This window comes from Pristiophorus japonicus, chromosome 6, assembly GCF_044704955.1.
Source record: "Pristiophorus japonicus isolate sPriJap1 chromosome 6, sPriJap1.hap1, whole genome shotgun sequence".
NCBI lineage: Eukaryota > Metazoa > Chordata > Chondrichthyes > Pristiophoridae > Pristiophorus > Pristiophorus japonicus.
In genome coordinates this window covers 49,300,449-49,316,787 of record NC_091982.1, presented here as the reverse complement: position 1 = coordinate 49,316,787, position 16,339 = coordinate 49,300,449, and the positions used below count along the sequence as shown (strand labels likewise).

The 16,339-nt window shown below is 44.7% G+C and overlaps 1 protein-coding gene across 7 annotated transcripts in view; it reads right to left on the bottom strand.

Annotated features, from left to right (window-relative positions):
- Positions 1–8,115: 8,115 nt before the first annotated feature.
- The window catches only part of mtmr1b (myotubularin related protein 1b), a 74,868-nt gene continuing 66,644 nt past the window's right edge, over positions 8,116–16,339 (bottom strand). For all 7 annotated transcript variants that reach the window (XM_070882845.1, XM_070882844.1, XM_070882847.1 and 4 more), the window contains one exon: positions 8,116–11,018. In XM_070882845.1, the coding sequence (XP_070738946.1) occupies positions 10,857–11,018 (162 nt within the window). In that variant the 3' untranslated portion in view covers positions 8,116–10,856. The remainder of the gene's footprint in view (positions 11,019–16,339) is intronic.

The following is a 16,339-nucleotide window of genomic DNA, read 5'->3' as shown; positions in this document are numbered from 1 at the left end:
GGGAAAAGAAAGACTTGCATTTTTATAGCGCCTTTCACGCTAGACGTCTCAAAGCGTTTTACAGCCAATTAAGTACTTTTGGAGTCACAGTTGTAACGTGGGAAACGCGGCACAAGCAAACTCCCACAAACAGCAATGTGATAATATCCAGATCATGTTTTTTGATATGTTGATTGAGAGTTAAATATTGGCCAGGACACTAGGGATAACTCCCCAGCTTTTCTTCGAAATAGTGCCATGGGATCTTTGTCGACTTGAGAGGGCAGACAGGACCTCAGTTTAATGTCTCAATGAAAGATGGCACCTCAGACATGCAGCACTCCCTCAGTACTACACTCAAGTGTCAGCCTAGATTTATGTGCTCAAAGTCCCTGGAGTGGGATTTGAACCCACAACCTTCTGACACACAGGCGAGAGTGCTACCTTACAGCTGTGTTCCAAAGCCAAGACAACCCCATGGCCAACGCTCGGGAGATGTCACACATTGGAACAGGAGTAGGCCATTCAGCCCCTCGAACCTGTTCTGCCATTCAATGAGATCAAGGCTGGTCTGTGATCTAACACCTTTGCCTCATATCCCTCAATACCTTTGGTTAACAAAAAATCTATCAATCTTCGATCTAAAAATTAACAATTCATCCAGCATCAATTGCCGTTTGCAATAGAGAGTTTCAAACTTTTACCACCCTTTGTATGTAGAAGTGTTTCCTAATTTCACTCCCGTCCCAGTTTATACAGTAAGCTTGATGCCTTGCACCTTAAAAATGGTGCTTTTAATTTTTTTTAAGTGGCTATTGTTTACATCACCTGCCCTCAGATAAGAAATAAGAGCAGGAGTAGACCCCTCCTGCCTGCTCCACATTCAATAAGATCATGGCTGATCTGATCTTGGCCTCAACTCCCCTTTCCTGTCCACGCCCCATAACCTTGACTCCCTTATCGTTCAAATATCTGTCTATCTCCACCTTAAAGATATTCAATGACACAGCCTCCACAGCTCTCTGGGGCAGATTTACGACCCTCTGATAAACCTTTCTCCTTTCCCTTTTAAACAGGGCCCTTCTCTATAAGCAGATAATGCAACCGTGCACGTTTTCTGTAAAAGAAAAAGTGACTTCCCGCCCATGTGCATAACCTTAAAGCTGAGCATTAAAATTAATTTTCCAGCTGTCACACGGATAACATCTGTTTCAGATACTCCAGTCGGGGCGCTGGAATGCGTGGGTACTTGCAGGTTGCACTGCCCGAGCTATGCTAGTGGCTGGCTCTGTGGCTGATTGATAGCAGCAAACATGTGCAGGAGTTTTTACACTACTGAATAGTCGCTGGCGCACAGCATGCTCTCAGCCCATTACAGGCGGCGGAGACAACATATCTCGGTATGGACTGAATACCAAGCGGGCAAACTCCTCGAGCTCCATTGCAGGATGCACCACTGCAAATAGACACTACAACAATCTGACATACTATGCTGTTGAGCCTGTTATTTTAACAAGGCACCAGGCGCTTTATTTTAAAAGGGACAGCACTTCCATGAAAATAGCAAAGTAACATCTTGAGTACAATGTTGCATTTAACTCCTGAAAATAATCTTCAGTCTCCCACTCATCCCATTAAGTCCCGAGCCTTTCTCACTGGTGGAATCAATCCAGGATTGCACCCAAATTATGCCTGGTTCTATTTGCCAAATGCAGATTAGATGGATAAAGCCTTCCTGAGAGGCACGTAATAAATACCAGTCGCCCAGTGCTGCAGTGTAGATGAACTTCATGTGAACAGTTAATGACAGCCACCATTGCAGTCGGAAAGAACTTGCATTTATATAGCACCTTTCACAACCTCAATGTGTCCCCAAACGCCAATGATGTATTTTGAAAGCAGTAAAAAGTTGCAGTTTTTAAAAAATTGTATTTTCACTTGTCAATTTTCTTCCCTTTCCTTACTGCAATCAGCAGATGATTGGCTGAATCCACCGAGAGGCCGTGAATGGCCATTTGTGCCATTACCGGAGGGTTTCTGCCAAAGTGATCTGGAGAATCCTGCATAAAATCTCCCCAAGTCTCTTGTGCAATCTGCCTTAAAGGTGTGGTTTTTTTTTGCTAACGGCACATCTTAGCTGTTAACTTGTACAGTGGAAATATGGAAGCAGCTAGAGACAATCAGGGTGTCATTTCTACACTAGAGAATAGCCAGGAGAGTTTTTACATTCAACCACTCGTATAAAAGCTCTGTTGGAATGCACATTCCTCGCCATCATCATCATAGGCAGTCCCTCAGAATCGAGGAAGACTTGCTTCCACTCTTAACATGAGTTCTTAGGTGACTGAACAGTCCAATACGAGAACCACAGTCTCTGTCACAGGTGGGACAGATAGTCGTTGAGGGAAGGGGTGGGTGGGACTGGTTTGCCGCACGCTCTTTCCGCCGCCTGCGCTTGATTTCTGCATGCTCTCGGCGACGAGACTCGAGGTGCTCGGCGCCCTCCCGGATGCACTTCCACTTAGGGCGGTCTTTGGCCAGGGACTCCCAGGTGTCAGTGGGGATGTTGCACATTTTTAGGGCGTCCTTGTAACGTTTCCACTGCCCACCTTTGGCTTGTTTGCCGTGAAGGAGCTCCGAGTAGAGCGCTTGCTTTGGGGGCCTCGTGTCTGGCATGCGAACTATGTGGCCTGTCCAGCGGAACTGACCAAGTGTGATCAGTGCTTCAATGCTGGGGATGTTGGCCTGGTCGAGGATGCTAATGTTGGTGCATCTGTCCTCCCAGGGGATTTGTAGGATCTTGCGGAGGATCTTAATGACTGTTTAACAGTCTCCCAAACAGCAGGTTATTATGGGGAAGGAGCTGTCTCTAAAACACATCACATTACGAGCAAAACCTACTGTATAAGTCAGTTACCTTTAATTCTTTAAACTAAATCTTCTTTTGTATGGTCGTAGCAAAGCACATTAAATGTCAATATCTAAGTCAGAGATCCAGGCAAAAGCTTCTGGTGTAACAGTGTGGATATCTTGTAGGCTGCCTGCGAATTCCCTCTGAGGGCAGTGCTCAGTGATGTGCTCCACGGTCTGATTAGGAGCTCCACAGTCGCATGATGGGGATGCTTTATGGAGAAGGCAGCAACATCTATCATGACCGGTTCTGAGGTGGTTGATAGTTTGCGAGGAAGGTTTGAGCTTTCAGGTTGTACTGTGGGGTCCTCTCTAAGGAATCCATTCAGTATGTCACGGTTCTTCCAAACATTTTGCCATCGGTCATCAAGGCTGACGGGAGATCACTGGAGGGCTTCAGCAATGGTCCAAAATGATCCTGGTGGTAGGTTGTTCAAGTCGGCCTGGATCGACATGTTTTTACTGGTGTAGTGGTTGTATTCTCTGGCATAGTTTGTGTATGGAGTATAATAGATTTTTAAAATGAAATGGTGGTGATGTACTTCATTTCATTACTCATCCTTCCCTCTGCTTCATTACTCTGAAGCTTTCTCATTCCCTGGAATGCTGCTGTGAAGCAAGAGATACTAGTAAACAATCGATAGTTGTGTGACAGGGGGAACTGGAAGATTAAAGCTGCAGTATATTATTGTGTTTGTTTACTCGTTCCTGGAATGTGGGCGTTGCTGACAAGGCCGGCATTTATTGCTCATCCCTAATTGCCCTGGAGAAGGTGGTGATGAGCCACCTTCTTGAACTGCTGCAGTCCACATGTTGAAGGTACTCCCACAGTGCTGTTAGGGAGGGAGTTCCTGGATTTTGACCCACTGATGATGAAGGAACGACAATATGCTTAGGATGGTGAGTGACTTGGAGGTGATGGTATTCCCATGCGTCTGCTGTCCTTGCTCTTTTTTGTGTGAAGAATTAAAAACAGGGATCAGCAGACCATTGTGAGCAAAGTAAATGCTATTTTGGTCTGTTTGGTGGATTGGGTGTAAGATTTGGGTCTGGATTGGTGCTTTTATCCTCTAATGGAGGGTTTGCCAGGCAGTAGCTTATTCATTATTCATTATGATGGAGGGATACAGTACAACCCTAGGAAAAGTGGTAGATCATTCAGTTCCTGGAGCCTGTTCTGCCATTCCATTAGATTATGGCAAATCTGAACTTCAGATTAATTATTCACCTTTGATCCATATCCCTCCATACCCACCTTCACCTAATAAAACTCTCAGTCTTGAAAATTTCAATTGAGCCAGCATCCACAGCCTTTTGGAGGATTGAATTTCAGATTTCCTCTGCCCTTTTTGTGAAAAAGTACTTCCTGATTTCACTCCTGATTGTGCTCCCTTGTTCTAGATTCCCCTAACAGAGTAAAGTTTCTCTCTACCTATCATTTTAAACACCTCAATTAGATCACCCCCTCAGCCTTCTAATACATGTTCCCAATGTTGGGGAAGTCCAGAACCAGGGGTCACAGTCTAAGGATAAGGGGTGAGCCATTTAGGGGGAGAGTTGTTAACCTGTGGAATTCTCTACCGCAGAGAGTTATTGATGCCAGTTCGATAGGTATATTCAAGAGGCTAAAGGGATCAACGGATATGGAGAGAAAGCAGGAATGGGGTACTGAGGTGAATGATCAGCCATGATCTTGTTGAATGGCGGTTTAGGCTCGAAGAGCCGAATGGCCTACTCCTGCACCTATTTTCTATCTTTCTAAGTTTATGTAACCTGCCCTCATAGTTTAACCCTTTCAGCCCCAGCATCAAGCTGGTGAATCTGTGCTGTACTTTATTCCAAGGCCAATCCTTCCTGAGGAACAGGGTCCAGAACTGAGCATAGTACTCCAGATGGGGTCTGACCAAGGCTCTACATCTGAAGCATCACTTCCTCCCCTTGGTATTCCAATAAGGCCAACATTCCACTAGACTTTTTGATTTTTTTTGTACCTGTGCACTAGCTTTTAATGATTAATGTACATGGACACCAAATCCCTTTGCTCCTAGTCTCTTGCCAATCGCTAATCTTTCGCTTAGCCAATATCTGAGTATTGGAGAGAATAGAAAAGATTTTAAAAATGCATTTATTTGCTTATATCATGACTTTGCACTTTAGTTGAAAGCAATTCATTGTGTTTACATTGTGTATTTGAGATGTGAGCCAAACATAATAGATTGCCTAAGGGAGATACACGATTATCGGAACGTACGTAGTTTTTTGGTCCAATCACTAGCCCCAAAGACCAAAAACAGAGTTTACCACACATATCCAACCATTGATTTTCAAGCCAAATGCCTGCCCAGCTCCCTCTTGAAATTACTGATTATCCTCCTTGATTAGCTCCTTGGGCAGCCCAAATGTTCACAGCTCTGAGTGTGAACTATTCATATAGGGTCTATCCATTCACCTTTGATCTTCTAGAGGTAGAGTTTCCTCTCGTTTCCGCCAGTAATATCAGCGGAATCTGGGCGGAAATAGCAGAACCAGTGTAAAAGCTTGTGTTTTCTGGAATCTTTTACGTTGGTTTATGGTTCAATTCGCGGCTCAGGCCCTGGCCACAAATCTGACCAAACAAATCTCCAGATGGGAATTGTGAGATTCTGCCGATTGCACTTTCTTTGGCGGCAGGCACTAGTCGGCACGTTTTAAAAGTTCAGATCAAAATATATTTAATTTACTAAGAAACGGAATAGTATTCACCAATGAAAGTAGGAAGTGGTTCAGTATAGATTTTTTAAAGTAATTTTCAGAGATTTTAAATCAGGTTGCTCACAGGTGAAGGACTGGACACTCGGATTTAAAAAATATTTTTGCAATAAACCCATTTTCAGCTGTATTTATAAAAGTGCAACAGGTTATCACTCTTAAATATATCAATGAATACTTTTTCATGGAAAGAAAAAAATCGCAAATGATTACATCCTGTTATACTGGTTCATGGAAGATTTTATGTTTGTGATTATACAATGATTTGTATTGGAAACTTGAACTGTAACCTAACCGGCACAATTTCGAGCGCATTTTGGCCGCAATTTGCCTGATCTGTATCTGGTGCTCCCAATTCGTTCTCAGAGCCATGGAGTATATCCTCTTCATATCTTTAAAAATCTTAATATGACCACCCCTCCCCCCACCTCTCAGACTTCTCTGTATAAACAAATTCAGCCCTTCCATCTTGTAGCTCACACCTGCTGCCATGTAAAGGTGTTGTATCTAATATAATCAGATAGTAATTTAAGGGGCTTTATTAAATACCTGCAATTCATATTTTACCTGTTTTATAAAGGATTAGCTTGAAGTTTATTACAAGGCATTGGGTCTAGACACGTTACAACCCTCGAACCTGGTTTATAGAAAGCATTTGAGGAATGAGATTATGTTACAACCCTATAACACACAAGCTACTATCATTCGTATGTGTGAACGCGAGTGGGTGTGTACAGACGTGGCTAGTTCTGTATGTGAACATTTTAGTAGGCTGGCTTTAATAGTCTTAAATGTATCAGGCCATCGAGGGAAAACTGTTAGATTGTGTGTGTATATATCATGCATAGTAAAGACAAGCTCGTATTTTTAATTTGTTGATAAGTGTGTCACTCATTCAGTTGGTGATTTAGACAGTTCCTCCAGGAAAGATACTGCAGTCTTTCACATGATTGACAGATCAGAAGTACAGACCACATTTTCAAATGTCTTTTATTTCAACCCCCCGCCCCGTACCCCCACAGAAACAGACAATGGAATTCTTTGCATTGGATTGCATACTGCAGTTTTCAAAATATCATGGTGTGGGTTTGGCGTTTCCTTGGGCCCTCAATTGTTTACGTTGATTAATACCCATTTTGAGTTTGGGTGTATTCTAATGAGATTGGGAAGACACTCGGGTATAAATTGCATCAGGAAAATGGGCCCAATTTGGGGGTGCAACTTTCGGGTTGTTCTAGGCCCATCACTAAAATGTGTGTGGGTGGATGTATTGGTCCTTCAACACTTCTCACCTCCTCCGTCTCCGAGCTCCTCCAATTCTGGCCTCTTGAGCATCCCTGATTTTAATCGCTCCACCATTGGTAGCTGTGTCCTCAGCTGCCTAGGCCCGAGGTTCTGGAATTGCCATCCTAAACCTTTCTGCCGTTTCGACTTCTCACTCATCCTTTAAGACACTCCTTAAAACCTACCTCCTTGACCAAGCCCTGTCCTAATATCTCCTTATGTGGCTCGGTGCCAAATGTTGTTTTAGTAACACTCCTGAGAAGCTCCTTGGGACGTCTTACTATATTAAAGGCGCTATATAAATGCAAGTTGATGTTGTATAAAAAGTAAAAGACATGAATAGAACACAAGGAAACCCCAAGAACCATATAACCAAACCTCAGGGGTGACTTTGGCACTGGGCATTTGGGCAAACACACGCATGAAGACTTTGAGGAAAAGGTTAACCTGAGTCAGCTTCCAATTGTATAGGGAGTATGAGAGATGGGATGCAAGTCAAATACAATGAAAAGAAACATCAGTGATACAACTGCTGTGCTGGTGCCTGGCCCAAGTTTAATTTTAAACTTTCCCACACAATTTACTCTTTCTTTATGGAGGTTTTAAAATGTGGGTTTTAAATAGCAATAGAAAATAGCAGCGTACAATGAAATGTGCTTGCTGCATACCTATGCGTATTTTTATGTTGACATATTTAGACTGCTGTTTCTATTAGTTCCACAGCTGTGTCAAACCTGTTATGAATATTTTTCACTCTTGTAGTTAACTGACTCTGAAGTACACAGGCAGCAATGCAAAGCTAAACCCAGAGCAGATGGCCAGGGTTGAATGACGGAGGTTTATGCAGTGTCAGCTGGCTTGGGAGCTCATGCATGAAGCTATAATTCACTCCTTGTACATTAAGATAATAAAGGAATGGCCAAGTTGCTTTAAGTTATAGCGATTTATGATTGGGTGAGTTGTAGCGGAATTGGTCAAGAACGAAGCTGGATGGACTATGGGGAGCAGCCACGTAAATGATGTATTCTGACATACAAAGATGCAACTTTCAGAAAATACAGGAATGTGAAACAAGAATCACAGTGAATGCAGCAAGATTGTCGAATAAATGGATATTCAACTATTTAATTCATCTGGGAGAAAGAAAAGCTGAATTGTGCTGCAATTTAAAAAACAAAAGAAACGCTGAAAAGATTCTCTCAAAGGTTTATTGAATTTTTCCACAGGCTAATGCAATAAATGCTGTACAGACAAGAAGGTAACAAACCAATTCCTGATCTGCCCCTTCAAAGGTCAGGCGGTTCTGACAGATAATGGCATGTTTAAAGTTTGGTTAGAATACAGCTGTCTTGTGTAATTTCAGCTGGGATGTAACTTAGTAAACCATGTTGAACACCATAGTCGATGTAAATTTGTACCTCAGTGGCTCGTAGTATTTGAACTGTAACCAAATTGAAAGCACTGAATAAACTTGTACATAAAGCGGGGTTCTACTTACTCATAATTACAAATAGTTTGGTCCTCTTTATTGGATTCATTTTGTTTCCTGTTTTAGGGCGTGATATCATTGCTGAAGAAGATGTAAGCTAAGCTGTTCATTGCTGTATAAAATCTGAGTACCAGTAAAAAGAAAAAACTTGTATTTTATATAACGCCTTTCACACCCTTGGGGTGAGTCAAAGCACTTTACAGCCAATGAAATACTTTAGAAATGTAGTCACTGTTGCAATGCAGGGAAATGCAGTAGCCAATTTGCACACAGCAAGCTCCCACAAACAGCAATGAATCAAATGGCAAGATGATCCATTTTAGTCATGTTGGTTGAGGGAGAAATATTGGCCGGGACACCAATACTCCCCTGCTCTTCTTCGAAAAGTGCCGTGGGATATTTTACGTCCACCTGAGGGGGCAGACGGGGCCTTGGAGCATACACAATCCATTTAAAATGTAATGCAATAAAGGCAAACACTTTCTACATTTAAATATATCAAATGTTCACTACTATAAGATCACACCATCACCATTCGTACTGCCAACTGTTAAAATGCTTTAAAAATGTATCGCGGTTGTTTGTAACTTAATCAGGACCTGCAGTATTTTAAAGCATTATTTATCCGCTTCAGAGACATGTACATTAGTGGCAATATTGGCAGTGGGAATGCTAGTTTTCTTTGACACAAGACATAAGCAGCCAAAGTTGAAAAGCCGTAACACTATGGAAAGGTAAAAATTAACACTTGGTCATCCAGGAATTGCTATAGAACAGATAAGGCTTTGCTAGTCCAGCCTGGCAGCCACTTATAGCTCTTGCCAATCGGACAACAATCCTGACACCAAGTTGGGTTTGGCAATTGGCCGTTGGCTCCAGCTGCTATTCAAACAGTTGGTTTCACATACTTTAAACGTCAGTTCAGCTCTCTCCCATCAGACACCCAAAGTATAGATTCAAATTCAACTTTAGCCCATCCAAAGCCAAACCCTAGATGTTTGTCTCAAATACAAAGTGCATTAAGTTCACAAAGACATGGCTAAATGTACATTGACTGGTTATTAAGCAGTCTGGCCCATTTAGCTAATATGTTAAAAATCATTTGATCAGAAAGTGACAAGACAGTTTTGGGTTTGTGGCTAAAACATGCAATTACTGTTTGATCTCTGGTGAAGGATTTACTCTAAGTACTGAAAGAAAAATACAAATCTTGTCAGAACAGTCATAAAAATAATTTACGTAAAGTTTGAATCCTGTATCATTGTAAAAGTAGAACGGGACAAATCTACAGAACATCTCTTCATTTGATGAATAATTGGAAGGAAATCTTTTTAACCTGGTTATACTTTTCATTTGGTGCACACATTCTGCATCAATCTTAAGGGTTAGTACCAAGGACATTTTCCTTTTTTGTACAAATGAAAGGCCTTTCCTGGTTTCAAGAGGGTTGAATCTGCTATCCTATGATGTTTGCAAACGATTTTTTGTGTAAAATCTCTGTAATCTTCACTATTACAAATAAATCGCACTGTCCAATTATGCTGCAGCATTCTCGACACAGGATGTCTTGGTGTTTGAATCTCCCTTCATTACTCAAACAAAGTTATGCCCTGAAAGGCACAAACTGGCCCTCTCCTCCAGGCAAGAAGAATGCATCCACACTTAGAAGGAAAATGTTTTTTAAAATTATTAAACCGTGTTCCTGTCTTAACCACATTTCAGCTTTGTGCATGTACTCCATGGGTACGACTGCCAAGGTTTTGAAGATTCATTCTTGCATACACTGCTACCCAAGCCTTCAAAAATCTTTCTTGGAAGCTCCTGGAAAGTGTTTACATTTATTTGCAAAAATGAGTTTAATGATGGGGAATGATAGAGCCATCTATGGGCACTATATAAAAATATACAGATTTTATCAAGGACAAGAAGTTAAAATATTAATCGTAAAGTTCCCTACCCAAAAGCAAATATGGAAACCTCTTTATTTGGGTTGTGACAGGATACCTGCCTTTCAATCCCAAGTCCCAGGTTCAAGTCCAAGATGGTCGACATTGGGCGAGGGGAGGGGTAAAAGGTCGAGCAGTCTTGTCATCAGTTGACTGCAAAGGAAACTTGGCACTGTGATCCCTTGACCAGGTTCACCCATCAGATATTCATGCCCTACCCCCTCCCTTACTGGCCAATTCCTGGAGTGGCACCACCAAAGATTGTACAGTGGCACTCAAATTTACCCTTCCGCCGAAGGCCTCGGCATCAGAATGAAGCGGCCATACAACAGAGGCATCCACACACAGGTTTACAAAACCTAAAAAATGCAGCGAAGTATTACACACACACACAAAAATAAATCCATATTTACAGCTTTCAAGTACATGTTGCAGTCTTGCCAGTTGTAATTCCAATGACTGGGTACCAGCTAACCATGGCAGAAGGAAGGGGGAGGGATTCAAACAGTTGTCTGCACTGGGGATACTGAATGTGTGGGCGAAGCTCTTTCAGAGGAAGACGACACCGCCAGATTGCTGACCTCACGCTGAAGCTCCACGACTTTCTTCTGAAGCTCAGCCCGGATGCCAAGAAGCTCTTTGCAGTTCTGGTGTATTGGTACCTGTCACAGAAAAGCACAATGAGACCGACACTCAAACCAATTGAAATATACCCGGCCACTGCTCTGCCTGACCTGACAGTTCCCCGATTCATAACTTACGGTTTTCTTCCAACAAGTTGATTAAACGGCCGATGGGAGCTTGCATTTTAGTGGAGTAAGTGTCACGAGGCTCTTTGACACCAGCGAGGCAGATAACAACTAATAGTAGGGCAAGTGAGCAAAAACACTTGGCAGAAAAGGTGGAGGAGGTTTGCGAAAAGTGGGAGGGTAGCAGCAGCAAGTCGAGGGGTTAAGGGAGAAAGGTTCCAGAGAATAGACTGGAGGCATTTGTAAATCTCATTGGAAAAATTAATCTGCAAAGCATTAGTAAAGCCCGACAGCACTAGTTTAAATTTGTAATTTTCTCAGAACCAAAGTCAGTAGTGGCATAAAAAAAAAACACTGGAAATTTAGATGATGTTTGAAAAGAGATTCACCAAATGATCAGGTTGAGATTCAGTCGCTTCAGTTAGTATGCACTGAGGGAGCACTGGTGCAACGCACGTTATTTGTAGCCAGCAGTGGTGCTGAGCAAAGCATCGCAAGACACAAACTCATCTCAGAAAGCCCGCTGCATGAAGTCTATACATCTACAGGTAATAAATCCATCTCTGGCAACCCTAGCATCAAAACCACCACTATTCCAGTGACCATAGAATCTTGTAACACAGAACTAGGCCATTCGGCCCTTCGTGCCGGCTCTTTGCAAGAGATATCCAATTAGTGCCACTCCCCCTGCTCTTTCCCCATAGCCCTGCAATTTCCTCCCCTTCAAGGATTTATCCAATTCCGATTGGAAAGTTACTACTGAATCTGCTTCCACCACCCTTTCAGGCAGTGCATTCCAGATCACAACATCGTCATCATAGGCATGCCCTCGAAATCAAGGAAGACTTGCTTCCACTCTAAAAGTGAGTTCTTGGGTGACTGAACAGTCCAATACGGGAATTACAGTCTTTATCACAGGTAGGACAGACAGTGGTTGAAGGAAAGGGTGGGTGGGGAGTCTGGTTTGCTGCATGCTCCTTCCGCTGCCTGCGCTTGCTTTCTGCATGCTCTCGGCGACGTGTGACAACTCGCTGTGTAAATAAAATTCTCCTCATCGCAACCTTTGCCAATTACCATAAATCTGTGTCCTCTGGTTACTGACCCCTCTACCACTGGAAACAGTATCTCTTTATTTACTCTATAAAGTTACTATCTGCAAATCCTTCATTCAGCCAGCCCAGCCTCCCTACAATCCCACTACTCAAATACTATGTCTCGCGAAGTTCTGTTGCAGTCAAACTAAATCCAGAATTGTTAAATTCAGTACATTTGGACCTTGCATGTGTATTGATTTTGCATCTGATCCACGTCTGGCTGATCTGCAGCTATTAATGTAGGGACCCAGGGAAGGTGCAGCATGGGCTAACAGCAAGGTCGGGAGGCCTACACTGCATCCAATGAAACACAGGGAGAGAGGACCTGTGGGAATGTGGGCAGTAGGAATACATGTCTGTGTGTACTAGGCATATGCAGCAGAGCCTGGTCTCTAATCATTTTGGATCCCCTTGACAAGAGCGTGCTCTTGTCAAGCCAGTGTGGTAGCTGGTGTGCAACGGCCAACCCACGATAAAAGAATTCACGCACAGGCATCTTCCGCCTGTTAAAATTTAAGTCATCCTCGACTCCAAGGGACTGCCTAAGAAATAAGAATGTGGAGAAAGCTTGCATGGTCTTCATTCTTCAAATGCTACACAATCCCCATACACCAAAATATAGACTAGCCTGGTGGGCTCTGGGGAAACCACATGAAAATGACATCATACAATCATACATCCTATAGGGAAGATCTCCAGGGGCAAATTAGTGATCACCTATCCTGTAGCTGCTTCCTGAGTGTCAGCGTGGCTCAGTGGGTAGCACCCTTGCTTCTGAGTCAGAAAGATGTGGGTTCAAGTTCCTCTCCAGACACTCGAGCACAAAAATCTAAGTGGACACTCCAATGCAGTACTGAGGGAGTGCTGCACTGTTGGAGGTGTCGTCTTTCGGATGAGACGTTAAACCATGGCTCCGTCTGCCCCTCTCAGGTGGGCGTAAAATGGCACTTTTCAAAAATGAGAGTGAGTTCTCCCTGGTGTTTTGGCCAACATTGGCTGCCGCGTTTCTTACATTACAACAGTGACTGCACCTCAAAAAGTACTTCATTGGCTGTAAAGTGCTTTGGGATGTCTGGTGGTCGTGGAAGGTGTTATATAAGTGCAAGTCTTTCATTGTGTATGCTGCACTCAAAGATTAATTTGGCTATCTGTAGGTTTTTGCTTTTGGCCCTTGTGTGATTTCCCCAGAACCCATCAAGCTCAGTTGTACTTTGGTGTCAAGTACCTGGACTTGGATCAGTGGCAAAACCACCATGCACTCAGAGGGAATAAACTGAATTTATTCATTAGCCACAGGACCTGTGCCCCCAAACTATGAGCCGGTAGTGGCAGGTGGATGGAATTGCTTATGTGAAGATGCCTACCGTTTAAAAACTGGAGAGCATGCAAGATATAAGCTCGGGGCAGTGTACGGACAGCAAGTTGTGGGGGGAAAAACACATCTCTAGCAGGTTTCTGCCCCATTGCTGCAGCCAGTGCATATTCTCATGGAGTAGGGTGGGGGCGGGAGACAACTCTTTATCCCCACCCCATCCCGACTTGGTGGCGTGTCGTCTCAGAGTGCGGCTGGACATTCTGCCAGCTGGGTCACAGTAAGAGGGCAGATAGGCAATCACTCCCCGAGAGATCGATTTCTGTTCGATTATTGGCCTACCATCAAGGGCACTGCTCTACAGGATGTTTGATCAACTGATCTTTGTCAAGACTGGCTTCTTGCCCACCACTCAAAGTGGCAAGTTGCCTGCTCTGAAAGCCACTCACACTGGATGGGTGCCCCTGCAACACACTGGTGGGTGCCCTTGCAGCACACTGGTGGGGGCTCCGCCCCCCCCCCCCCATGTGAATCACCACGTCCCCGGGATTTGGGATACGGTCATGGCAGTACCAAAGCGGTGGGCCGGAAGCAGTAGCACCACAGGAACTTCTAGCCTCTGTAATCCATCTATCTATCTTCAGTCCATACACCACAGGAGGATACCAAAATAGAACAGATCTGAAGAGAGACAGACTCTGCATAAGAGGCACAACACCAGTTGTCAGCATCGATCTGTCAAAGGATTTAATGTAGAAAGTAATGGTCCGTAAATATGCGAGGATCTCTCTCTGTATATGCTATGAATTCGGAACCTAATTAAGCAATGCCCCGGGAGCAGCCAAGGGACAAGGTGCTATGAGCCTTAACTTGCCCTAGCGCGATGGTGACAGTGCAGTCAAAGATCGATTTGCTCGTGCAATACTTCATCACTCAGTTGTTTTTGGTACGTGCATCATAGGGAATCCTAAATGACTCTGTGCTGAAGATGGAACAATTCAACACTCTGCAGGCACCTTCATAGTGAAATAGGAGGCCACATGCAGCTCAACCTGCTACCTTTTCATATCTGTGATCACAACATCGTTTCCTCAGAACCAATCAAGCTAGCCTCTACTCCTAGAGGGTGTGTAGAATGATAGAATCATTGAATGTTATAGCACAGAAACAGGCCATTCTGACCAGCAAGTCCATTCTTCAAATGAGCGCCTCCTCCTCACTCCCCAAACACTTTGTGTAATGTATTTGCTTCATGGGTTCTTTGCTTAAGAATTCATAGCAATAGGTTGCTATTTAAGAACGAGTTGGTTTATTTACAAAGGTTTAACAATCACATTACACATTACCAGTTCATTCACTAGGCTCACAACTGCATACCTCATCGTGGATGACCTAGGTCCAACTAGCTGGGGTTTTATTGAGTCTTGTGGACATCATGGACCCAAGTTTCGGCCTCAGTTGCTCCTGATTTTTTGGAGCAACTGGTGTAGAACGGAGTATCTTAGAGATTCAAATTCTCGGCATTTAGTTTGCTCCAGTTCTAGTCAGTTAGAACAGTTTCACTTTGGAACAGAATGTTTTTTTCAAAAGGGGGCGTGTCCGGCCACTTACGCCTGTTTTCAAAGTTTCGTCAGTGAAAACTTACTCCAAACTAACTTAGAATGGAGTAAGTGAAGATTTTTGTACGCTCGAAAAAACCTTGTCTACACTTTAGAAAATCAGGTGTAGGTTACAAATCAGGCGTAGGGAATGGTGGGGGGTTTAAAGGGAAGTTTACAAACATTAAACACTTCAGTTTTACAAATAAAGAGCCATCATCAATAATAAATGATAAAAACATCAATAAATCAATCAAAAAAAATTAATAAGAAATAATTTTTTTTTTAAAATCAATAAATAAAAATTTTTTACTTAACGACTGCAGCACCGGGAGCCCTCCAACAGCGTGCTGGGATGCCCCCCCCCCCACCCCCTGTCAGTGTCTCTATCTCTCTGTCTGTCTCTCACTCTCTGTCTGTCAGTGTCTGTGTTTCTGACGGCGAGGGGAGGGGGAGGAGGGGGTAGAGGGAGAGAGGGGGGGGGCAGGGGGAGGGAGGGAAGGGGGAGAAGGGGAGGGAAGGGGGAGAAGGGGAGGGAAGGGGGGGGGGGGGAAGAGGAGAAGGGGAAAGGGGGGGGAGAGAAGGGGAAGGGGGGGAGGAGAAGGGGAAGAGAAGGGGGGAGAGAAGGGGGGGAGAAGGGGAAGGAGAAGGGGGGTGGAAAGGAGAAGGGAGGGGGAAAGGAGAAGGGGAAGGGAGGCTGAACGGGCCGGGCCCAAGACTTCGGGCAGGGCCCGTCCCAGCACCAGATTTACAGGTAGGTGGCGTTGGGTCGGGTCGGGTCCGGGGTCGGGAGCGCGGGTTGGGTCGGGGGAGCGCGGGTCGTGGTCGGGTCGGGGGGGGGGGGGGGGGGGGGAGGAGGGAGGTCGGGTTGGTTCGGGTAGGGTGGGGTGGGAGGGAGGGAGCGCGGGTCGGGTCGGGGGGAGCGCATGTCGTGGTCGGGAGCGCAGGTCAGGTTTGGGGGGAGCGCAGGTCGGGTTGGGTCGGGGTGGGGAGGAGGGAGGTCAGGTTGGTTCGGGTAGGGTGGGGTGGGAGGGAGGGAGCGCGGGTCGGGTCGGGGGGGGGGGGGGGGAGGCAGAGGGAGGTCGGGTCAATTCGTGTCGGGGGCGGGGGGAGGAAGGTCGGGTCGGGTCCGGGTGGGAGGAGGGGGCGGGGTCGGGTTGGGGGAGGGGAGGTCGGTTCGGTTCGGTGGGGGAAGAGGGTGGTCAGGTCGGGTGGGGGGGGGGGGGGGGA